General features: G+C 37.6%; 4 protein-coding genes and 1 long non-coding RNA gene across 5 annotated transcripts in view; 4 read left to right on the top strand and 1 right to left on the bottom strand.

The window, feature by feature from the left end:
* The window catches only part of LOC143367117 (uncharacterized), a 136,665-nt gene that overhangs the window by 72,790 nt on the left and 39,607 nt on the right, over positions 1-24,268 (top strand). The gene's annotated exons all lie outside the window — the stretch shown is intronic.
* Positions 4,899-6,690, top strand: LOC143367061 (tubulin-specific chaperone A-like). Its single transcript, XM_076808682.1, has 2 exons — positions 4,899-5,160; positions 6,464-6,690. The coding sequence occupies exons 1-2, from the start codon at positions 5,031-5,033 to the stop codon at positions 6,688-6,690; spliced, it is 357 nt and encodes a 118-aa protein (XP_076664797.1). The 5' UTR covers positions 4,899-5,030.
* Positions 6,856-8,296, top strand: LOC143367019 (uncharacterized). The gene is made up of 3 exons (XM_076808613.1): positions 6,856-7,699; positions 7,769-7,976; positions 8,067-8,296. The coding sequence occupies exons 1-3, from the start codon at positions 6,856-6,858 to the stop codon at positions 8,188-8,190; spliced, it is 1,176 nt and encodes a 391-aa protein (XP_076664728.1). The 3' UTR covers positions 8,191-8,296.
* LOC143367003 (U3 small nucleolar RNA-associated protein 15 homolog) lies at positions 9,872-14,309 on the bottom strand. Its single transcript, XM_076808588.1, has 5 exons — positions 14,217-14,309; positions 13,482-14,064; positions 13,178-13,398; positions 10,272-10,707; positions 9,872-10,197 (listed from the first exon to the last, which is right to left on the bottom strand). The coding sequence occupies exons 1-5, from the start codon at positions 14,304-14,306 to the stop codon at positions 9,962-9,964; spliced, it is 1,566 nt and encodes a 521-aa protein (XP_076664703.1). The 5' UTR covers positions 14,307-14,309; the 3' UTR covers positions 9,872-9,961.
* On the top strand, positions 16,992-24,245 carry Dcaf12 (DDB1 and CUL4 associated factor 12-like protein). The gene is made up of 8 exons (XM_076808598.1): positions 16,992-17,131; positions 17,212-17,251; positions 17,388-17,943; positions 18,025-18,480; positions 20,069-20,299; positions 20,375-20,659; positions 20,738-20,903; positions 20,994-24,245. The coding sequence occupies exons 3-8, from the start codon at positions 17,858-17,860 to the stop codon at positions 21,147-21,149; spliced, it is 1,380 nt and encodes a 459-aa protein (XP_076664713.1). The 5' UTR covers positions 16,992-17,131; positions 17,212-17,251; positions 17,388-17,857; the 3' UTR covers positions 21,150-24,245.

A 24,268-nucleotide genomic window follows, 5' to 3' on the forward strand; every position in this document is an offset into this window, starting at 1 on the left:
AGTTTCAAGCTGTTTTTCTAAAAGATAAAAGAATTATTCTGAATTAATAGTTATCAAAATGATACCTGTTTTTACGAGACAGTCAGACGTCACGTAGCGCCAGTACTTGACGCCAGTAGATGTCGCCATTCTCGTTTTACTTTGTGGGGTTTCGTGTTTGTGTTGTGGTATGCCTGTTTGCGCGCGACTTTATAATTTATCGAATGAATGAAGAATGAATGAAGTGAGTTATAAATGTTTATAATTAATTGTTCTTCTGTTTATTAGTTGCTAAGGTTTTTGTTACATTCTTTGTATAAATTTATTAAATATTCTGTTCCCTGACCTAACGGACGTTTTCCTTAATTCCTCGATTATTCACGTTGTCTATCTAATCGGATATCCCCTACATAATTTGGTGACCCCGACGTGATCTTTTTTTAAAAATAAAAAGGAAGTATAATGTCCGTGTTACATTCTCCACCCCACGTGAGTTCCAACGATGGAGATCGTTCTGATATGCTGACCCCTCAAATTTCCGGAAGCCTCTTCGAAGAAACTAGAAGTAGTCTCTTTCCTGGTCCTCCTATTTCTCATGAGGTTGCTGAAGAACAAAATCGCCAAGAAATTTTTGCTGCTGAGTTCCGGAACGTTCGCCTTCCAACATTTTGGAGGAATAAACCGGCCTTATAGTTTGTCCAGCTGGAGAGCGAATTCACGGCTTATCGGATTCGCTCCGAAGAAGTTAAATACAGCGCTGTGATCAGACATTTGGACGAATCGACTATGACTGTAGTCTCCGATATTTTGGAAAATCCTCCAGGTCAGGATAAGTATTTAATCCTTAAAAGAACTTTAATCCAACGTCTGGCTGAATCACAAGAGAAACAGCTCCTAAGAGTTTTGAGCGGCGTGGAGTTAGGATCCAAGAAACCTTCGGTATTATTACGTGAAATGCGTAACTTAGCAGGTTTAAATGCGACTGAAGGGCTTTTAAAAACTCTTTGGATGCAGCGTATTCCTAACCGTCTACGTGAATTATTAGTAGTTCTAGAAGGGTCCAGTTTGGATAAATTAGCCGTTGCCGCAGATAAGGCTTGGGAGTTATCAGTGCAGTCCGAAGTCGCTGAGACGAGAGTTGGTGAGCTTCAAGATACGGTAATTCAACGTTTAACACAACAAGTTGAGCAATTATCTCGACAAGTCGCTCGTTTGGGTTTTCGAAGAAGATCGCCGTTTCGGTCCAGGAAATCGTTCCGTCCTAGAAGTAAGAGCCGTGAAAATCAAAATAATCTATGTTTTTATCACCGAGTCTACGGCCAGAAAGCACACAGATGTGTTTCACCGTGTCAGAAGAGTCAGTCTTTTGAGGCGTCGGGAAACGCCACCAACCGTCGCAATCCGGAGCCCCCTGCGATGGAAGATTAATTTCTCCTAGGCTCCATGTAACTGATAGAATTTCTAGACTTCAATTCTTAGTTGATACTGGTTCAGACATTTCAATTTTGCCCCGTCGTTTCCGTGAGACGTTTCAACCATCTTCATTTCAACTTTTTGCGGCAAAGGGGACGGTGATTCCTTCTTTTGGTCAAAAATTTATGGAATTGGATCTTGGTTTTCGAAGATCATTTAAATGGTATTTCACCGTGGCTGATGTGACCAGACCTATTTTGGGAGCTGATTTGTTAAATCATTACGGCATTTTAGTCGATATTCAAGGGAAACGTTTATTGGACAAAGTTACAAGAATTTCTTCAAAAGGATTTATGTGTAATGCCAAGCATTCCACTATCTCTATTATAATTCCCGTGTCCTCTTACCAACGACTTTTAGCTGAATTTCCTCATTTGACGAAGCCGATTAGAATACCTCAAGTATCTGGCCATGGAATTGAACACCATATCGTTACCCAGGGACCTCCAGTAGTTGGTAAACCAAGACGACTCACACCAGAGAAGTTGAAGATTGCGAGGACAGAATTTCAACATTTACTGGAGTTGGGCATTTGTCGTCCTTCAAGTAGTCCTTGGGCTTCTCCTTTACATATGGCTCCTAAGAAAGAACCCGGAGTTTGGAGACCTTGCGGCGATTATCGCGGTCTTAACGCGGCGACGGTTCCGGATAAGTATCCTTTGCCGCACATACATGATTTCACTTTGGGACTTCACGGTAAGACAATTTTTTCAAAAATTGATTTACTGAAAGCTTATTATCAGATTCCCGTTCAAAAAGATGATATACCCAAAACTGCTGTTACTACTCCTTTTGGCCTGTTTGAGTTTGTTGCCATGCCTTTTGGTTTGAAGAATGCTGCTCAGACTTTCCAAAGGATGATTAACCAGGTTACGCTGAATTTAGACTTTTGTTTCGTTTATTTAGACGATATTTTAATCGCTTCCCAGAATGAACAGGAGCACTTAAGTCATTTGCGTAAATTATTTGAGTGCTTGGATAATGCTGGGTTGTGTATCAATCATTCGAAATGTGTTTTCGGAGTTAAAGAAATTGAATTTTTGGGTCATCTTGTATCGGCAAAGGGTACTCAGCCGCTTCCGGGTAAAGTTAAGGCAATCGTTGAGTTGGAAAGACCAAAAACCATCGTTCAGTTACGAAGATTTTTAGGTTTAATTAACTATTATAGAAGGCATCTTAAGAATGCAGCTAAAAGTCAAGCTTTATGGAATCACTTCATTAAGGATAGCAGGAAGAATGACAAGCGTCCTGTACCTTGGACCGCTGAAGCTACCGAAGCTTTTGTGAGCTGTAAACAGGAGCTCTCTAATGCGACGTTGTTGGCTCATCCTGTTGACTCCGCTAAGCTGTTTTTGAAGACGGACGCGTCTGACTTTGCTGTAGGTGCGGCATTGGAACAGTCTTGCGGAGGTGATGTACAACCACTTGCGTTTTTCTCGAAGAAAATTAGCGTTACTGAAAGAAAATATAGTACTTATGATAGAAAATTGTTAGCTATTTTTGAAAGCGTTAAGTATTTTAAGGATTTAATTCAAGGTCGTGAAATTGTTATTTTTTCGGATCACAAACCACTTATGTATGCTTTTAAACAAACTTTAAATAAGGCTTCACCTCGTCAGGCTAGACAGTTAGATTTTATTGCTCAGTTTTCAACCGATATCCGTCATATTTCGGGTGAGCAAAACACTGTGGCCGATGCTCTCTCTAGAATCGAAGAGATTAATTTACCAGTCATTATCTCTACTGATGAGTTGGCCTCTGAACAGAGTTCTGACGAAGAGTTGAAAGAAATCCTCAAAGGTCCTTCAGTTTTAGAACTTCGAGAATTTAATTTATCAGGAACCAAATTTCCTTTATTTTGCGATGTGCGTTATGGTAGGATTAGACCATATATTCCTAAGTCTTTGAGACAAAAAATTTTTGACGTGGTGCATGGTTTGTCACATCCTAGTGGTAGGGCTACCAAGCACCAAGTCCAAGAGAAATTTGTATGGCCAGGAATGTGCAAGGAAATTAACTATTGGGCTAGGACATGCTTGCAATGTCAGCGTAGCAAAATCCAAAGACATACTAAGCTAAGTCCAGAAAAGATCATGGTGCTCAATCAAAGATTTTATCAAGTTCATTTAGACATTATTGGCCCATTACCTGAAGTCAAAGGTAAGAGATATTGCCTTACCTTGATTGATAGGTTTAGTAGATGGCCTGAAGCAGTTCCGATTAAGGATATTACTGCTGATACTGTGGTTTCTGCCCTTTTAAATGTTTGGGTATCAAGGTTCGGTGTTCCTGTGATCATCACTACGGATCAAGGTCGTCAGTTTGAAGGTGAATTATTTAAAAGCCTTGCTAATTTCTTAGGTTGTGCTAAAACTCGTACAACAGCTTACCATCCTCAGTCCAATGGTATTATTGAAAGGTGGCACCGATCCTTGAAATCCGCTATTATATGCGTTGGTTCTGGTACTGATTGGGTGGATAAGTTACCTTTGGTACTGTTAGGCCTTCGCACTTGTTTTAAAGAAGACATTAAATGTTCCGCCGCTGAGATGCTATTTGGATCTTCCTTGCGCATTCCTGGCGAATTTTTCGAAGACATACACATATTTAGTAGAAGTTTTATGGCTTTTCCAAAGAAATCTTTTCTTCCATTTTAGACTCTAGAAAGTATTGAGTTTAAAGTGAACGATCGATTCAAATAATCGACATTCTGACTGATTGTGAGTGGTAAGTTATGAGTCATGAGAACATAACTTAACGCGGTACTACAAGTTCCCAGCTACAAATCGGTATGATGTTGCGTGGCCTTAGGGGAAATAGTAGCCTTCTGGTGGGGAAATCAGGCGCGGGACAACGTCCGTGGAACGCTAAGGCGTTCTGCTCCCTGAACGCAAATTCTTAGATATAAAATAATAATGTAAGGAAACTATTTGAACACAAACAATTAATAAATTTAATGAACTCAATGAATTTAAACAATACAAATAAGAATTTCGCTAGGTTTATAATTTCACGTCCGTTCACTATCGCTCTCGGGGTTCAAGTGACCTTTCAAACGCAAACGCTTTTACATCTTTTGTTCTTTACAAGATAAAATAGAGCCAATAAAACATTTACTAACTAAATGCTCATTGGTGAATCTATTTCCTTCACAGTTATTGATTTTTAGAATCAAGCGTTTAACAACATTGCTCTGGAATTACATCTAGGAGAAGGGATCAAAGTGCAGTTCATTTATTCAAACACCCGTTTCCAAGCGGGTATTGATTAATTTATAATCTTGAAGTTTTCTCATTAAAGAATCTCTAACTATTTTCAAACCCCTCGGGCTTGTGCGAACTTCGCTTTGTTTCCCTTTCCTATTACACTCGTATGTTCCGTTTTGAACTTCGCGCTTCTAAAGTTTGTGTCGAACGCCGCTAGAGCGAGAATCGGAACTCGCAACAATGACCTATATGTCGCGAGAATTCTCTTCGACGGCGTTTCTAGCTACTCATCTTACCTTATACGGATAAACTTCTTTAATCAGTGAGCACTTCATTTTCTGCGAACGAGGTAAAATATTTTAAATTAAAACAATGTCTGATCCTCGCATAAGAACTCTAAAAATTAAGACTGGAGTAGTGAAGCGTCTCGCGAGAGAAAAGTTCATGTATGAGAAAGAAGCAGGACTGCAACGTGCATGGATACAAAAATTAAGGGAACAGGGTGAGAATACTTCGAAAGATGCGATCAGTAGCATGTCTCCCTTTTATATTCGATCCTTTCAATAGCTGTGTGAAATGTTAAAAAAGTTAATTTTTGTATATCTTGATCCTTAACCTTTTGGGGGCCGGGATTTTTTTCATTGAAATTGTAAATTTTATTTACTTAAAATTTATGCATATATACCACCAAAATTGCTTGGCAAACCATCCAAATTCTTAGGTAGCCACTATAGCGGCCAGCCCGGCCCTCTAAAGGTTGAAGCAGGGTTTCCCAAACTGTTCCGCGACAATTTCGAGAGCTTTTCATCAAAGTCATTAAGTTCTTTATTTATTCATATTTTTATGTTTATATTTAAAAATAATTACGAAATAAATAATGTGTTTTAATAACATTTTTTTTCAATTTTGACTAGTAGGAATTACCTAACCTAAAAAATAAGCTAAGAGTTCCGTTGATATTTACGGGTTTGCGAAGTGTTCCATTGCAGAAAAACTTTGGGAAACCCTGCCTTAAGGGGCCATTCTGGTAATTGCGCCGCAAAATTCGGCCACATTCAGGATTTTTTTCCAGTGAATACAATGAATAACAATGCCAAACTTTTTTTTTCATTTATTAAGCTACTTGTAATATATACGGAACAATCTTTTAAATACACTTTTAATTGTGTTTTTTCAATCTTATCTGGAGTTCAAAATCGCGCCTTTGAAAAGACGATGGGAGTGGTTTCAGCTCACAGACTCATCTGAAACAAAAAAACCAAACTGATTCTTAATCATTATGAGCACCTCTATCGCAGGTGCCGGAATTAGCCACGTAAGTCAAAATTTAACAAAATTGCGCGCATTTAAACTTCAAGTCTCAAAATTTTCCATTCTTACCTGAAGTTTGAATGCGCGCAATTTTGTTAAATTTTGACTTATGTGGCTAATTCTGGCACCTGCGATAGAGGTGCTCATAATGATTAAGAATCAGCTTGGTTTTTTAATTTCAGATGAGTCTGTGAGCAGAAATCCCTCCCGCCGTCTTTTCAAAGGCGCGATTTTGAACTCCAGATAACATTGAAAAAACACAATTAAAAGTGTATTTAAAAAATTGTTCCGTAAACATTATAAGTAGATTAATAAATGAAAAAAAAGTTTGACATTGTTATTCGTTGTATTCACTGAGAAAAAAAAAACCTGAATGCTGCCGAATTTTTTGCTGAATCGAGTTCAATGCACAAAATGCTACAACAGAAAAGTTTGAATTATCCCGATGACTTTGAAAGATGATAAATTTCATGTTACTTTTAATTTCATTGCAGGTGAAGATGCTTACCATATAATGAAACAAGAAGAAGTACTTCAAGAATCTCTTATGATGGTGCCAGATTGTCAACGGCGACTTGTAAAGGCATTCGAGGAACTTAAGGGCATCTTGTGTACGGAACAAGATTTAAAAGAAATTGACGAATACATCGAAGCGGAGGAAGTGTTGAAAGAGGCTGAAACTGAACTTCCTAACGAGGGGGAGGTAATGGAGATGTGTTAAAAACTGAGGCCTATTACTCCGATTAAGATATTGCTATAAGTTATGAAAGAACTATATATTCATCTAGCTGTAAACAAATTAAAATAATCAATTAACGCATAAAGAAAACGATAGTATTAAGGCATTCTTTATTTCGCAGAATTAACTGTTTAATTTCAACTTACAATGTTTACTGATCAAAGTTCTTTAGAAGCGTCTACACAGAACTGTGGAGACCCACGTTATAATATGTATCAACCAATCGATCAATCCACGTACAATGCAAATTGCAATACGGATGTACATCAGAGTTATGTTTATCCGTTCGGAGCGAGTTTTAACAACGCTAGTAAGAATACCACACCGATAAGGACGGCAGAAGAACGACAAGTCGATGAAGAAAATATTGAAAATTTCGTTTCAGAAGTTGGTCAAGCCGACCACGCAAATAACCAGGAAAGTATATGTAAAAAGTCTAAAATTGCAATTGCCAAAGATGCCATAATGTCGGCGCATAAATTGAATGAAAAATTAAAAATAATTTGCGCGGAGATTAAAGACGATCGGAACATGACGGAAGAAGAGTGGCGAGAGAAAATGAATATTTGTAATACGGCGAAAGATGAAATTGTTAAGTTATTGGAGCCTATTAAAGATCGGAATTTTTTCAAGCAGTTGAAGAAGAATTTAGAAAGACGAAAGAGAAAGAGATTGAGAGAGAAAATTAAAAGAGAGCAATGGAGGGGCGAGAAAGTAATGAGAATGGAAAGGAGAGCAAGAATGCATGCACAGATTGATTCGTGGATTAGAAAGGAACAGGCTGTAATAGAAAAGGAAAAGCAAGAGGAAAATTTACGCAAAGATGCCGACATGATTTTGTCCGATGTCAGAGGAAAGCGAAGCGACGCGAGGAAATATCTTGGGTTATTACTGGAATTACGAAATCTGCGGAACGTCAAGGCCAATATTGCCCGAGCACGAGGGGAGCATTTATCTTCGGCAGCAGATAAAGCATTTAATAATATAATAGGTACCGTCTTATTTTATCCCTGATAAACATTCTTGAAATTAGATTAACAGAAATAATTCCTATGCGCAGCAAAGTTAATAGAACAGTGGTCAACGCTTGATCGCGAGTATTCCATAGAGGAACAGGGTTTGAAATTAATGTTAAAGACTGATAACGAGGAAAGAATTGAAAAACAGAAGAAAAGTCTCTTCGACGAGTGGGAAAATGTATTATTTGGAAAAAGACTATTGATGTCTGATCAATATAATACAGACTTAGCTAATTTTATTACAATACGGTCAGTATGGCATTAATGTCGGGATAGTATTTGTTTGTCGTGAAGTTATTGTTGATATTAATTATATTAAAATTACTAATTTGTTTTTAGAACTGCCTGGGATAAATATATAAATCCCAACAGCGATGCATCAGCAATTCCAGTTGGATGGGTAATGCCTGATAAACCATCCTCCGCTGCTTGGCAAAAATGTCTCAAAAAAGAAATTTCATGAAGTAAATCGATAACACATAATTAATAGATTATAGCTTATAGAAAGAAGCGATATTTGATACACACTGTATTAATTTATATTGTATGAACATAAACAGTCTGCATGGAATGTATTATCAGCGTTCACAGCGATTAATTGCAGTGAACCCTGTGTATTATTAATATGATTTAACAAAAATGACAAAACTATCTGCGTTTTAAATACTTTCATTCGTCTTTAGTATCTAACGATTCAGACGCTTTAATGAACAAAAGTGTATATTAGAATGATTCTTATTTACTCTTGGTAATTTTTTTTAAGATTTTCTTCGGGACACCCTCCAGAATAGTTCCAAATAATTAAAAAAAAATCGGTGTAAAGTTTGAGCTCGATCGGATAACGGGAAAGGGTGCTCCTGGGCCCTTAAACATTTAAATCATTATTTAACAGCGCGCGAAGGCGATTTTATATAATATCCTCCAAGTTATTGATTAAATACAAAAATATGTCAAACAAAAGTTGTAAATCCGGAAAAGGAGCATCTTTTATGTTCTATTACTTTTTCTCGTGCGACAAACGGTTTTCGAAAAAAGTACGAAAAACTAAAAAAAAAAAATTTTCCTCAAACTTTGACAGTTTAAATGCTTCTAGAACATTTTTTAGTTAGGAAGGCGAACAAAAAAAATGGAATTTTTATTTTCGAGGACTATTTTTTAAATATTCAAGAGGGGGGGCATATACCGAAATATGCGAAAAAGATTAAAAAAATTTTATTTTCAATGTTTGATGTCATCAATGTTTCCTGAAAATTTGGAACCGAAATTCGCAAAAATAACGAAGATATAGACTCTATATCTTCGCAAAAATATCGAAATATGAGACTCTATAGCTTCGATATTTTTGTGAATTTCGGTCCCAAATTTTTAGGAAACATTCATGACATATGAAATACTGAGAATAAGAAAAAAATTGATCTTTTTTGCATATTTCGGTACAATGCCCCTCCCCCTTGAGTATTTAAAAAATAGTCCTCTACAATAAAAATTCCATTTTTTTTGTTCGCCTTCATAAATAAAAAGTGTTTTAGAAGCATTTAAATTTTCAAAATTTGAGGAAAAGTTTTTTTTTAGTTTTTCGGACTTTTTTCGAAAACCGTTTGTCGCACGAGAAAAAGTAATAGAACATAAAAGATGCTCCTTGTCCGGATCTACAACTTTTGTTCGACATATTTTTGTATTTAATCAATAACTTGGAGGATATTATATAAAATCGACTTCGCGCGCTGTTAAATAATGATTTAAATGTTTAAGGGCCCAGGGGTAGCACCTTTTCCCGTTATCTGATCGAGCTCAAACTTACACGGATTCTTTTTAATTATTTGGAACTGTTCTGAAGAGTGCCCGGAAGAAAATTCAAAAGTCGAAAATAAGAGCCACGCTAGTATAACATATATAGTAAGGCTTAATAACAAAATATCTATATATAGTGTGCGTGGTTAATACGTAGTTGGCTATTGTAATATCGACCCGAATTAGTCGTTAACTCGGGTACACACGTGTGTTCTGAACACGTGGAGAATCGCTCTGCCAATCCGCTCGACACCGCGAACCGACCCAACTGCCCGCGAAGTAGCCCGAGGTTCCGCGAATCAATCCGAAGAGTTTTTGGACTCCTTCGATGCGCAATATTAAACTACTACACATACAATATACCTACCAATTTTATTAAAATATATGAGAAATATGTACAGACTTTTCTATGATACACAATGAGATGGTAAAATACGTTATACTCATGCTATACTCAAAATTAAACTCTTTTGAGCAGCACTCGAAGGTTCCAGAACTTGATTGTCTTTCACTGGTGCGGGGGGCACAGTTTCTGCCGCAGATAGTATCATGTGCAACTTTCCTTGCAATTCAGATAATGCTAATATTAAGTTCTCCTCTTCTTCCAATTTCGACGCTAACATCGTAAACATTTTTCGTGGTTCCGCTGCTAGGTCGTCCAAATGATCTTCATAGACATCTATTATGCAATGATCATTGTTAAAATACTCTTAAGAAATTATCGATGGAAAAAGAAAGACGTTCGCGACATACCCATTAGAACATTGGCTACGTGTAATAGTACTCTTCCAAATCGAACGCTTCCTACATGTTTGTTCAAAAATTTCAGAATATTTACAAGAGCCTTGCCATCTCTACCCCCAAGGGCTTGTTTCAAGCCTTGCCGTCTGATAAGTTCCTGCATCAGAGCAACCGTAACGTTCGGTGCTTTGGTCACTACATAGCTCATCAATACACAGTCTAAAGCTTTAGAATATTGGAATTTCCTTAAATAGGTGTCGTGTTTAGACATTATTTCTTTCATTTCTTCGTGCACAATGATATCTACATTTGGTGTGTGTAAATTTCTACCAGAATGCTTATAAGATACTTTTTTACGCCGTGGCTTTTCATTTTTTGCATCCTCTTCTCTTCTTCTCACAGAAATCAAACCGTCCACCATGCCGGCTACTATTGTTTCATCATTCGACTGAAATTAGAAAATTATGTTCCGTATTGAAAAGTATTATTAAAAATATTGTAATATAAGAATAATGGGATATTATTCCGAAAGGGACCGGTGGCAGATCGAGATGAGGTTTGGGGGAACGGGTGGGGCGGCGTTGGGCATTATTCGACTACATTGTTCTTCGACTAACCTTCGAATAAAAATTTCGAATACAATGAAGTTATTCGAGAATAACGAATAAATTTTAAGTCGACTAAATTTGTATTCGACTAAGGGCGAATTCCACTTACGCCCAAATCGCCCGAGAGTTTCATTAGGGTAGATATCCTTATACGCGACTGGACGCATCATCGAGAATTTCAAAGTCGATTTTCTCGTAAATGAAGCGCAATATCAAAAAAATTTTATACCTTTTTCTCGACTTATTTACTTGTTATAAATCGAAAAGGAAGAGTAACTTTTTTTCATATCGCGCTTCAGTTTCGAGAAAATCGACTTTGAAATTCTTGACGTTGCCTTTAGGGAAACCTAGCTTAATGAAAAGCACGGGCGATTTGGGCATAAGTGGAATTTGCCGTAAATTTTTAGTCGTTATTCGTTATTCGAAGGACCGCCGTGGCGACTAAGCGTCACGAATAAACCGCTTCGGCTCGAGTAGGTACACTCAAAAAGTGTTCCCTTGCCTCATGATACCCCCCCCCCCCCCTCCCGTCGGCCCGGCCGGAGGCCTCGGGCCTCGGGACACGTGCCGGAGCGGCTCGGGTTCTGACCCCCGCTTATTCGTCACGGCGGTCCTTCGAATAACTAATAAGGACTAAAAATTTAGTCGACTAAAAATTTATTCGTTATTCTCGAATAACTTCACTTTATTCGAAATTTTTATTCGAGTTCATTCGAATAAAAATGTAGTCGAATAAAAATTTATTAGACTAATGCCCAACTCTGGGGTGGGGAGGGGGTGTGGACCCTAAATCTAAAATTGTAGCTCTGGGTATTTATTAGTTTCCGAAATATTAATAAAAAATTATTGTTAATTTTTTTTTGAAAATTTTTTTTGGACGTTGGTGCAGGCCCCCCTCCTACCCGGGAACCCTCCCGTCCTGCTATTTTTTATTTTTAATATTTTGTAACCACAGTCTCATTTTTAGCATCGCGAAACTCACGTCGGTACGCTACTGCACTATTCCACGTCAAAACGAATAGGTGAAAAATTTAGTTTCACCGATTCTCTTCAAAATTACAGCATTTGACGTTGTTCCCACCCACGGTCCGGCTTGAAAAAAATACCATTCGATTCGTTAAGTCTGCAACTAATAAATGCCTTTTTCAAAAAAGTGGAGAGATTTTGGGAACAGTTAACAAAAAAATAAAACTTACGATAATGCACACCGCTTGGAACTGCACAGATCCCATGGTCAGTCCGCACGCACGCGTTTTCAAAACAATAGCCTAGCGTAGGAAAGTATTTATATAAGATGGGTTAAAACAAATTTTTCTTTCTGTGTTTTCGGTATTCTCGAGAAAAATAATAGGAATATCTGCTCACCATATAAAAGATTAGCCATAGTAGATAGCAGATATTCTTACTAATTTTCTGGAGAATACCGAAAACACTGAAAGAAAAATTTGTTCTAACCCATCGTATATAAATACTTTCCTACGCTAGGCTATTATATATTGTTTGGGAAACGCATGCGTGCGGACTGACCATGGGATCCGTGCAGTTCCAAGCGGTGTGCACTATCGTAAGTTTTATTTTATTGTTAACTGTTCCCAAAATCTCTCCACTTTTTTAAAACATGCATTTATTAGTCGAAGACTTAATGAATCGAATGGTATATTTTTCAAGCCGGACCGTGGGTGTGATCAATGTCAAATCGCAATTTGAAACTGACATCGATTACTGTTAAGTTTATTAACAATAAACAAAATATTCTATATACGGTTTGAGAAAACATTCCTTCAGCTTTAAAATGAACCCAAGATGGTGGCATTATCTTTAAAAACGACCGAGATATTACAGTTTAAGTGATGACGCGTCAGCCGATTGTTTGAATTTTCGAAACTTTAACATTAAATATTTCGAAAACTATTTGACATAGGCCGTTGAAATTCAGCATACTTTGTTTTTGCAAGGTTATCGACAAATGCTGTAATTTTAAAGAGAATAGCTCTACCATGCTTTACGCGCCCCCCGCACTAATCTAGCCCCAACCAATACTAATACCCGGGACAATGTGGAAAGTGGAATGCGTTGTGTCGGTATAAGTAAACAGAAATGTTGTTAAGAGGGGGGACCGCGGTAAAATGATTTTAAAAAAATCGTTAAGGTCTACCCTTTTATGCACAATTACCCCTGTATCTTTTGAACGCATTAATTGCCGAAGCTAAAATTGTATATTTAGGGTCTTTCCGCACCCCTCGTAATACCCATCAAGTTTCATCTCGATCGGCCACCGGTCCCTTTCGGAAGTACAGCCGAATGTCTTACGCTGATTCCTATGCTAAGAACTGAATTCGGATAGTCCAAGGAATGGACAGTTTTATACGTTCCAGAATCATAAATTTTCACATGTCTGTCTAACGAACCGGACAAAATTCTGTGACCGTTCGAAGCTATTTTCAGGCAAGTTACGGTCTTATGATGTTGGGTAATCTTTGCGAGTAACCTGCCACCAGCAAGTGCATCCCATACTCTAATTTCCGTTCCACCTTTTTCGTAATTATAAAACATAATTACACTAATATTACAATAACATTGAACTGTTCCTAGAATGCAGTTTAAAGTGGTATACCTGCCGACAAAAATATTCCACCGGATGGTAAGAACACTAAACTCTCAACAGGAGCTTCGTGGCTTACATTGAGAATTCTTTTCTTTGTCCTAGTATCGTACATGTATATCTGTTTGTCGTAACCTCCGGATAACAATATATCCTTGGAGATCGGGCTGACCGCGCCGGCCCTGATATAATCCGAATGTTCGTTGAAAAGTGCGATTTGCTTTTCGCTAGGTATGTCCCAGACTATCGCAGTCTTGTCGTCGGAAAACGAAACGATATGATGATTATCGGCGGTGAAAAATGTTCTGTGTACAGCAGCTTTGTGACCCGAGAAAATTCGAAGCAGACTTTTCGTATTGACATCGAAAAGTCGAACGACTGCTTCCTCTCCACCGGCGCAAAGTAATTTGCCATCGCTGCGAAAGGAGCCACCGTACGCGGCTTCCTTGAATCTGCTAAGATTTTTCGTGACTAGTTTCGTAATTGGATTGTAGACTTGCACTCTCACCGAGCAAGTGACAGCGAAGTTATGCGGTTCGACGGGTGAGAAATCTATATAATCGATTGGCCCAAATTCCTTGACTAAGACGGGTGGCTGTTGAGTAAACGACAGATAATAATACTTCGCTGCTGAATTTTAAGTATTGTTTGTTAGGTTATGTCACACACACGTGGATACTATTTATTAATCGATACGGTACGGGCATAATAATATTCGTGTCATTTTCGCCGTTACAGCATACTTACGGTGTACTTTTTCCAATATATATTATCCGGGGTTAATTCCGATCCCGGCCTCGCAAATACCTTGGTATTTATCTTCTTAAAGGACGCCATTTCCTGAAAAATGTCAGCTGTAGTCAGTGTTGCCAACTCGGATTTTTGAAAACAGAGAAAAGTTCAACATTCCGTAGAATTCCGTAGATCCCCCTTTGAAAAATCCGTCGATCTACGGATTTTATTCAGGGCGAATTCCACTTACGTCCAAATCGCTCGTGATTTTTATTAAACTATGTTTTCCTGTACCCGACTAGACGCAGCGTCAAAAATTTCAAAGTCGATTTTCTCGAAAATGAAGCGCGATATGAAAAAAAGTTACTCTTTCTTTTTTACTTGAAACAAGTAAATAAGTCGAGAAAAATGAATAAAATTTGTTGATATTTCGCTTCATTTTCGAGAAAATCGACTTTGAAAATTTTGACGATGCGTCCAGTCGCGTATAGGGAAAACTACACTAATGAAACTCACGAACGATTTGGGCGTAACTGGAATTCACCCCCATAAGTGTTAATTATTACATCTATGAAAGAAGTTAATTCCCTTGTTCATGGAAACCGTCCTTCCTAGAAATCTTATATTTCGACCCTCCCATAACATCCTCAAAGAGCGAATTCCACTTACGCCCAAATCGCCCGTGTTCACGACCATAGGAATTTTCCGTTCTTGTAATAAAATGCATATCATAAATTATATGTTCCTGTTTTCGAATCGTAATTTATATTTTAAAACCTGTATTTTCCGATAATAGCTTTTTCACAGATTTCTTTTCCATATTTCAGGAGATTTCCATAATTTTTTAAACGAAAACTATGGGCGTTGCGGGCGATTTGGGCGTAAGTGGAATCCGCCCAAAAAAATTATTGTCACAACAAAATTTCACAAATTACGAAAAAAAGTTCACGTGCAAAAGTAAATCGACTTTTACTAATTCGGAAATTTGGCAACGTTGCATGTCACTAAAACCGCTGAGTTATGCCTAGGGTGCGTTCCACTTGCACCAAAATCGCCCACTGCGCACGTTATTTCCATGGTGCAAGTGGAATGCACCCCTAGTGACATGCAACGTTGCCAAATTTCCGAAGGGAAGCCGTTTTGACGCATAGGGCGGTATTCTCAGTCGCTACATATTCTTAAGCAAATGCTTAAGCATGCGGCATCCTCTACTAACCTAGTAGCTAGTAAAGGATGCCGAATGCTTAAGCATTTGCTTAAGAATAAGTAGCGACTGAGAATACCGCCCGTAGTGAAGTGGAATTTAGCGACCCGCAGTAAATTGCTGGTTGGATCGTAAAATCAATGGGTCAAATTAAACAGTAAATGATTTCTTTAATCAGAATCAGAATATTTTGTTTTATCAATTTCGAATTACCTTAGTTTTAAAATTATACATATTAATAGTACTAAATAATTTAAGGTAAAAAATCCGTAGGGTAGATGTTCCAATTACCGTGCCTTTATGTTTAAAGTAGCTGTACAAAAAAACTCGCATAAATATATTAGGAATTTTTTTTAAATTAAATTAAACTATTAATGTATGTGTTACAAACGAGAAGGTTGTATTTTTAAACAATTAAAGCATAGTAAAAAAAATTTCAAAAATGCATATGAAGATTTCGATGGATTTATATACCTAAATCCTTACCGGAAACGGTAAGTAACACGTACTTTACAGAAGTGAATAAATTGATAATTATCATGATTTGCACTTATGTAAAGTGTTTATTATATCATAAAAGGTTCGAATTTTATGAAAAAATAACAAAATGAGCACCTTTGAAACGTTTTCGTATTTTTAAAGTGAATCCCGCAATTGGGACAAGAATTTAATGCTTGTCCCTATTACCGCGCCCCTCGTATCCCACTGGCTCCCTCTGTAACTGCTAAACCTAACCCTACTTTCGTTTCCCAGAATAGGTGAACAGAAATTTATATTTGCATATTTTGCTTTTGTAATGAAAAGGTCAGATTAAAATTACATAAAAACACCTCTCGTAGAGCAAAAAAATGTTTTGAACAGTTCAAAGTTCAAAGACACAACCTAACCGCGGGAACGCTATTCAAAAAAGGGCACGGGAATAGGGACAATGCATTTTTCAGCCCACGGTAATTGGGAACAAAACGTGTATTTTTATTTCAATTAAAGAAAATATGAAAAATTAACATTTTCAACCCGAAAAAAATGCCTTAATAAAGAGAAAAGTTCAAAACACCAATATAAATTTTCACCAAGCAAAATTGAAGTAAGGGCAGTATTCTCAGTCGCTACTTATTCTTAAGCAAATTCTTAAGCATTCGGCATCCTTTACTAGCTACTAGGTTAGTAGAGGATGCCGCATGCTTAAGAATAAGTAGCGCCTGAGAATACCGCCCTAAGAGAAGTCAGTAATTAATTCCTTCGCGAGCAAGTCGGCGTCAAAGCACGGTAATCGGGACATCTACCCTAGATTTCAGTTCATAATCCGTAGATCCGTAGATAAACTAAAAAATCCGTAGATCTACGGAAAAATCCATAGGGTTGGTAACACTGGCTGTAATCTGTAATAAAACTTAGTAGAGGGGGTAAAGTTTTCTTGTTGACAATTGATGGAACTTACTGTCTTCGCTGCTTATAATTATTTCAAAATCAATTCATTCCTCGTAATCGTTGAGCAACGAAACTCTCGAGAATTATCCCGCGAGAAGGAGCGGCGACATGTTTAGGGAGTTTCCTGTTTCAGTGTGGTTTGTTCAATTTTATACGATTTTGTTGCTCGTTTCAATATGGCGATCCAATAGTTCCTTAGTGCCTCGAAGGTCTCCTTACTTATCATGAATATCGCGGCATTCCTTTCCATTTCTTCGTATAATTTCGATAAGAAGCCTTGATATTTATATGATTATCCGTAAGTGCATATCAGTTATGTAATTATGAATCTCCGCATCTGACAAACAAAGGATTTCATCCGAAACTCGTTTCCCTCAGGCAGTCGGATAGTTTTGGCAATTGCCGTCCTTCTAGTAAGGTTTGTTATGTTTTATAAACGATCGCGAAGCCGCGGACGCTCGCGCGCGCGTTCCGAGATTATTGCCTTCGGGAAAATGCCGCTCTTTACGGAAAGAAAAATCGCTCGGGAAATCTACAGCTCTGTTTTCTTCCAGTTACAGAGGACTCGCTGCCAAGAAAACTTGCTTGTTGTTTCACTGCATACCAGCTACGTTTATAAATATTTCACCAGACGAGATTGGAGTCTCCACTTTTCTCTGGATACTTAAATCCTTCGACGTCGCTCAAAGAGTTTATTGATTGTTACAATGATCGTATTAGTGCATGCATATAAACAACTTCTCTGAAGTTAACAACTTCCTTCTGGAAGCCGAACGAATAAACCTTGGTTCCCGTTCTAACGACGGACAACATGTATTTAAGTTCCATCTAGATAGGACAATTTAGTTATATATAATGATTCAGAATATTTAACGTAATATTCTCGAGATTGTATCAATAAAAGTAGTTTGAATTATTACATAGACAGGGGTAATTTTAATAAATCCCCACCAAGGATTTTATATGCAGCACTGTTTAATTATTCAAACGCACGTTAGTTCGTAAATTATAAAATTTCTACGCAATGGCCGAGACGCAGAGAATGACCGTGTACGGCAGGCATCCTCCTTGCGCCAGTGGGAATCGCTTAGAAGAACGGCGCGCTAGAAGGTAAACGAACAAATATACGTACTCCCTTGTTCTCGTAACGATTTCGCTTCGAGCGGTTAAATAAATAACGCTTTGTTACAGATTGGCCTTAAGATTAGAAAGAAATCGAAAGCCGGACAAGCCGGAAGATTTTGTCTGCTACGAGTCGAGCGACGAAGAAGCGGAAACTGTAAGCGAGGGAAAGCAGTTTTTACGAACTTCTTTTAATTTCGTGGATTACGTACGCGCGAGGGAGACGAACACAAAGGAAGTGCGAAAGATTAATCAAGAATACGGATTTCGGCATATATTAACGCATGATTTATTCAAAGAATATTCGGTTAGCTTAAATAATATGAATAAAGTCTTTTGCTCTCAATGGTTAAGCGATAGGCAAGTAGTATTTGGTACCAAATGCAACAAACTGATGGTTTATGATGTAGCGACACAGAAATTAGACCAAATACCATCGCTGCATGGGAGGCAAATGAATTCAGGAAGCGGTGCTGTTCCTGAGCAGCAATGTGGTATACATTCTGTTCAAATTAATCCATCTAGGTACGCGAGCATAGAAATTTCTAATTTTCTAACTTATTTCGTTCAGGGGTCATGCACGTCTCTCGGCGCTAAAACGTGGTCAATGTTTGCGAGTGATTCAGGCAGTGGCTGATTTAACAGGGCGGCCGATGAGCAGTTGCCACATGGGCCTCTGCACAGAAGGCCCCCTAGGGCCCCATCTTTAAACAAAAAATTATGATTATATTCAACGGCTATTTTTTTCTGTATTATTACACCGACAAGGGAAGATCTCGAACCCGGAAATTCAAAAAATTCTGAAACTTTGTGAATATGTTGGAAGTTTCCTCCAGATTACAACCCCATTTTTGTTTGCTGCCCAAATTTGCTCTAAGGGGGGATATTTGACCCCTGAAAATTCGATTATTTTCCAATTTTCTGTTATAACTCGTGAACTGTAAAATATTTTTTTTTACCAAATGATAGATCTAATTAAAAGAAGTAACTTTTGTCTTGAAACTTGTTTTCTATCTCTTACAGTTTGCGAGTTATAACACAAAATCGAAAAAAAACGGAATTTTCAGGGGTTAATTTCACCCCCTTAGAGTGAATTTGGGCGGCAAACAAAAATTGCGTTGTAATCAGGAGGACATTCCCTACATATTTACAAAGTTTCAGAATTTTTTGGGTTCGGGATCATCCCTTGTGAGCCGTTTTAGTAAACTACAGCTTTATTTTCCCGAAAAAATGGGCCTCTGCTCAGAAGGCCCCCCTAGGGCCCTGTCTTAAAAAAAAACACGATTTTATCCAAGCACTATATTTTTTTCTGTACTTCTCTGTACAGTTACCCCCTTTTAGTGAACTACTTCTTCATTTTCCCGAAAAAATGGGCCCCTCAGAACGTTTGCCACCTGGGCCTTTTTTCGTAAATCCGCCACTCGATTCAGGGATAAACTATTAATCCGATTGGTTTAATTCTTTTTGTGTTTTATAGGTATATGTTTATAGATTATAAAACAGGCATGAGAATTGGAAAAATTTTAAAAATGTGGCGTCCGCGTGCGGTAGCGGAGAACATGTTTTCCGGCGCCGCCCCAAACGGTGGGCATGATTCAGCCCGTACGAGTGGTCTGAATAAAAAATCTCCGATTTTTTAACAATCTTTGAGAATGTAGTTATCTGGTGACGATGCCGTTTTTCGACAAAAAAAATGCGGCAATGGTAATACTTTGAAGATAAGGGTCGTGAGTTTCGCTATAAAAGTCGTACGTTTTTGCTTGTTATTAAAAAATGGTTGAATTTAATTGAAAAAGCTCAACGTCACCAGATAACGAATCTTATGTTGAATATGTGTGTAAATAATGAAGTTAATCGGATGAACGGTGAGGCAGTTACCATGCCCAGGGTCTTGGAAATCGATGTTTCGAGAAAAAGCCACGTTTTTAAAAAATTTCTAATTCTCATACCTGAAGTATATAACCATATACCTATAAAACACAAAAAGAATTAAACCAGTCGGATTAATAGTTTATTCCTGAACCACTCGCAAACGTTGGCCACGTTTTAGCGCCGAGAAACGTATAAGGCCCCTTAACTTTCCTTCGTTTACGATGTTTTGCTTGTGTCGTAGGACTCTTCTATCAACTGGGGCAAAAAATAGCAATGAAATAGCAATATACAGATTGCCAACACTAGATCCAGTTTGCGTAGGAGAAGGAGGCCATAGAGATTGGGTTTTCGATATGTGTTGGTTAGACGATGAATTTTTAGTTTCCGGCTCTAGAGACACTAAAATGGCTTTATGGCGTATAGATAATGATCTTGCGGAAGCCCCTGACAAAGAAGACGTGCCTACGCACAGGTTGTACAATGCAAAGTATAAGGAATAAGGATATTCTTATAACACCGTATTAATTCGCTTTCTACTCTGGTTTAGGTTGATTCAGCCTGCGAGTGTTAAGGAATGCAGATCAGCGCAAAAAGTACGAGCTCTTGCGTTCAACAGGACGTACAAAGAAATTGCTGCGCTTACTTTGAACTGTTTTATACACATCTGGTCTGCCGAGACCTTCAGACAAAAAATATCTAGGAAACTACCACCTTGTCAGGAGAATGTTTGCCTTGCAGTACAAGACGATGGTGTTTACGCAGTAGGATGCCGCTCTTATACTTTACTTTTAGACGCAAGAACTCTGCAACCTATTAAGAAGATACCCTCGCGGTATGTAACACCTTGCGATGAATATCTTCACGCGTAAGCTTTACAAAACTCTCTACGTTCCCGATGCTTTCTGTGCAGGTATAGTGGTTGCGGGATCCGATCGGCTAGCTTTCAAGGTTCTGTTTTAACAATCGGAACAGGCTTGGGGATGCTGATGTTTTATGATGTCAGAGCTCAAAAGTATCTTGAATCTTCAATTAATTCTAATAGAACTGTTGTACTGAAAGCTTCAAAAGGATATGTGGTATGCCTTTGTGTTCTTGTTGAATTTAAATTTCAATCTGAATTGATTACTTTTGTCAGAACATGATACTCACTTGTACGGTGGTATTAGTTTCCAGATGAAGAATATATCGACGGATTCCAAAATGTAAAATACACACCTGCTATATATACTCATTGCTATGATGGATCAGGAACACGGCTATTTACAGCCGGTGGTCCTCTTCCTGTTAATCTGTATGGTAACTATGCAGGATTGTGGCAATAAAGTTAATCTTAACTAAATTCAGAACAGCATCGGCTTTTACGTAAGTGATTATAAGTTGTACATTTAAATAAATATCAAGATTTCATCTACGGAGGTATATACACCCGACCATTTCATTCTAGAGTTAAGCAACATTTTTCTAACGGCAGCAAAACACGAAATATAATTCACGTTTAGGGGTTTTTTCTCTCTCTCTCTCCCTCTGTCTTGTATTTTTATACTTTTTACATAATTTTCTCTCTTACGTTTCGATCCTTTATATGTATGTACACGGGATCACGTAAAACAGTATCGATCTATTGAGATATGAAAAAATTTTCAAACTGAATGCATGCTATTAAAACGTTTTTATACTTCACGAATGAATGAAACAATAGATGAATACATTTTCAAGGTGTATGTACCTCGAACGTCTCGGAAGATAACTTAAGGGGGGACCCCACCCAGAAACCACTGAAAAGTTTGGGATTTTTTGTTCGTATAAATAAAAATATTGGGCCTGGATTTTTTTTACATAGTTTTAAAGCTTTATTTTGCTAGAAAAATTTTTTTTTTTATGGAAAATTGTACAAAATGTCTTCCTGGAGCACTGCGAAAGAAACTGACCCACACTCCCGGGAATGACTGGATCATCTGAGAAGGAAATACAAAAGAGATATATTAACTGGAATATATTCTCTACAATGTAGCGTAGGGTTTTATTGATATTTTAATTATTCGACTTTTTACAAGCATTTCAGTGCAAATTATTACGTCGTGAAAAATTAAAGTCAATTGTTCAAACTGCTACAATTTCCAAAATAATTCGAATTTTGAGAAAATCCTACGCTACATGGAAGCTAATATATCCCAGTTTATATATCTCTTTTGTATTTCCTTCTCAGATGATCCAGTCATTCCCGGGAGTGTGGGTGAGTTTCTTTTGCAGTGCCCCGGGAAAACATTTTGTTCACCGCCATTTTGTACAATTTTCCATAAAAAAAAAATTTTCTACCAAAATAAAGATTGCTTTAAAACTATGTAAAAAATCGAGACCCAATATTTTTATTTATACGAACAAAAAAATCCCAAACTTTTTAGTGGTTTCTGGCTGGGTGGGGGGTCCCCCCTTAAACAAGACACCTTTATCATTTCATTCGCGTATTTAACCCTTGGCACTCCGCAAATTTTGCGTAAACCCAGTTGGCACTAGGAGTGCAAAGGATTAACACTGATAGTAATTTTCATTGTTTAATTTGATTAAACTAAGAAATCATTAGTATGTTTATATATGTGTGAAATAAAGCAAAATTTTAATTTTGTATTTAAAATAACTACTTAATAAATGCTATCATAATTTCGTCACAATCATTATCACTGGCTTGTCATAAACTTGTCAAAATAATTTCGTTTTTTATTTAAAATAAAATTTCACATGTACGTATATGAAATTTAACAAACTGTTGAATGAGGACCTCTCTTATAGTATAATGAAAATAACTTTTCTTTAAAAGTTATTTCATAAATTATTACTAATTTGAATTAGTATATTACCCGAGTATAACGCGATCTCTAAAATAATCTTCATATCCTGTGTTATGTACGGATCTCTGTCTGGCAGAAATGAAAATTTAGAAATGTAATCAACGAATGACATCGCAATGAACATTCAATTTTACGAGATGCAATTTCTTGAATTGAAGTGTATAACTGGCCTTAAAAGAACAATTACATACACTTATTTTCGACACGCATGCATTAGATAATGTACTATTTGTTTCTGTACAGTAAAGTGCATATAATTTGTAGCAATGTATGAAGTAACGTATGCATTTTGAATGTGCACAGCAGTTGTTAAGATTCTGTTAAACCAAAAATCGAGAAAATGTACGGATTCAATATCTTTTAAACATCAGTTTTCATAACGAGCTTCTTCTGTTAATATTGTTATGACTATAAAATATTAAATGTACTAATTATAAGTAATACTACTTGGAATACATAAAGGTACAGTGGCCACCGATTAATCACTTAGAAGAAACATAAATTCACGGTGGAGAGTAAGGCTGTTCGAGTACTCGAATATTCGAGTAGCTTGAAGTTCGGACCGAGCCGAGCCGAGCCGAGCCGGGCCGAGCCGGGCTGAGACGAGCCGGGCCGAGCCGGGCTGAGACGAGCCGAGCCGAGCCGAGCTGGGCCGAGCCGAGCCGAGTACTCAGTAGCTCAAAAGAAACGATCGGCTCGATAAAACCGAGCAGCTCGAATTTTTTCGAACGGCTCGAAAGAACCGAGAAACTCGAATTTTTCGAGCGACTCGAATATACTTGGAGCAGATCGAAATTTTCGAGCAGACCGACTGCGTCGAGTGGCTTGAAGCTTGAACGTTTCGGGCAATACGAATGTTTCGAATATTTTAGGTTACGAAGAAAAAAGTAAGAAGAAAAGAAAGATAACATAAAGAGAAGTGTATGAATACGTTCATAAATACACAAAAAAAAAAAGAAAAAAAAGAAAGATTTGAATTTAGTACTTATTTTCAAAAGTTACAGAATATTTCCAATTACACCTTAATTATTCGCATTACTTATTGAGAACCATTATTTACATTCCCGTAGATAAACATAACCTAAAATATTCGAAATATTCGTTTTGCCCGAAACGTTCAAGCTTCAAGCTACTCGACACAGTCGGTCTGCTCGAAAATTTCGATCTGCTCCAAGTATATTCGAGCCGCTCGAAAAAATTCAAGCTTCTCGATTCTTTCGGGCCGCTCGAAAAAATTCGAGCTACTCGGTTTTATCGAGCCGCTCGGTTCTTTCGAGCCACTGGGATTTTACGGGTACTCGGCTCGGCTCGCTTTTTCCGAGTACTCGAACAGCCTTAGTGGAGAGGCACCTCTTCCTAAGGCAATCGATCGTCGTGTATTTGTATCGAGCGGCGCGAATCATCGGCGATCGCTGTACATACAATGCAGATATTTTAAATGATAGCTGCTCAAGTTCGATTGGATTCATTACCCTTATGTTAAGCCATTCTACGGCGTTGAAGTATTACGGAATAGGACATGTGTGAATTTACTTTTTCTTTAAATACATTTGCTGTATAAAATTCAGAAAATTTGCTTCAATTAATTTGTTTTC

Source organism: Andrena cerasifolii, chromosome 3, assembly GCF_050908995.1.
Source record: "Andrena cerasifolii isolate SP2316 chromosome 3, iyAndCera1_principal, whole genome shotgun sequence".
Taxonomy (NCBI): domain Eukaryota; kingdom Metazoa; phylum Arthropoda; class Insecta; order Hymenoptera; family Andrenidae; genus Andrena; species Andrena cerasifolii.

Bases quoted from the DNA above. Each gene is read 5' to 3' on its own strand.
- LOC143367061 (XM_076808682.1), top strand. From the start codon at position 5,031: ATGTCTGATCCTCGCATAAGAACTCTAAAAATTAAGACTGGAGTAGTG. The intron at 5,161-6,463 runs GTGAGAATACTT...ATTTCATTGCAG, and splicing joins ACAAAAATTAAGGGAACAGG to GTGAAGATGCTTACCATATA.
- LOC143367019 (XM_076808613.1), top strand. From the start codon at position 6,856: ATGTTTACTGATCAAAGTTCTTTAGAAGCGTCTACACAGAACTGTGGA. The intron at 7,700-7,768 runs GTACCGTCTTAT...TCCTATGCGCAG, and splicing joins AGCATTTAATAATATAATAG to CAAAGTTAATAGAACAGTGG. The intron at 7,977-8,066 runs GTCAGTATGGCA...ATTTGTTTTTAG, and splicing joins GCTAATTTTATTACAATACG to AACTGCCTGGGATAAATATA.
- LOC143367003 (XM_076808588.1), bottom strand. From the start codon at position 14,306: ATGGCGTCCTTTAAGAAGATAAATACCAAGGTATTTGCGAGGCCGGGA. The intron at 14,065-14,216 runs GTAAGTATGCTG...TTTACTCAACAG, and splicing joins TATATTGGAAAAAGTACACC to CCACCCGTCTTAGTCAAGGA. The intron at 10,198-10,271 runs GTATGTCGCGAA...ATTGCATAATAG, and splicing joins CGTAGCCAATGTTCTAATGG to ATGTCTATGAAGATCATTTG.
- Dcaf12 (XM_076808598.1), top strand. From the start codon at position 17,858: ATGGCCGAGACGCAGAGAATGACCGTGTACGGCAGGCATCCTCCTTGC. The intron at 20,300-20,374 runs GTTGTACAATGC...ACTCTGGTTTAG, and splicing joins GAAGACGTGCCTACGCACAG to GTTGATTCAGCCTGCGAGTG. The intron at 20,904-20,993 runs GTATGCCTTTGT...CGGTGGTATTAG, and splicing joins AAGCTTCAAAAGGATATGTG to TTTCCAGATGAAGAATATAT.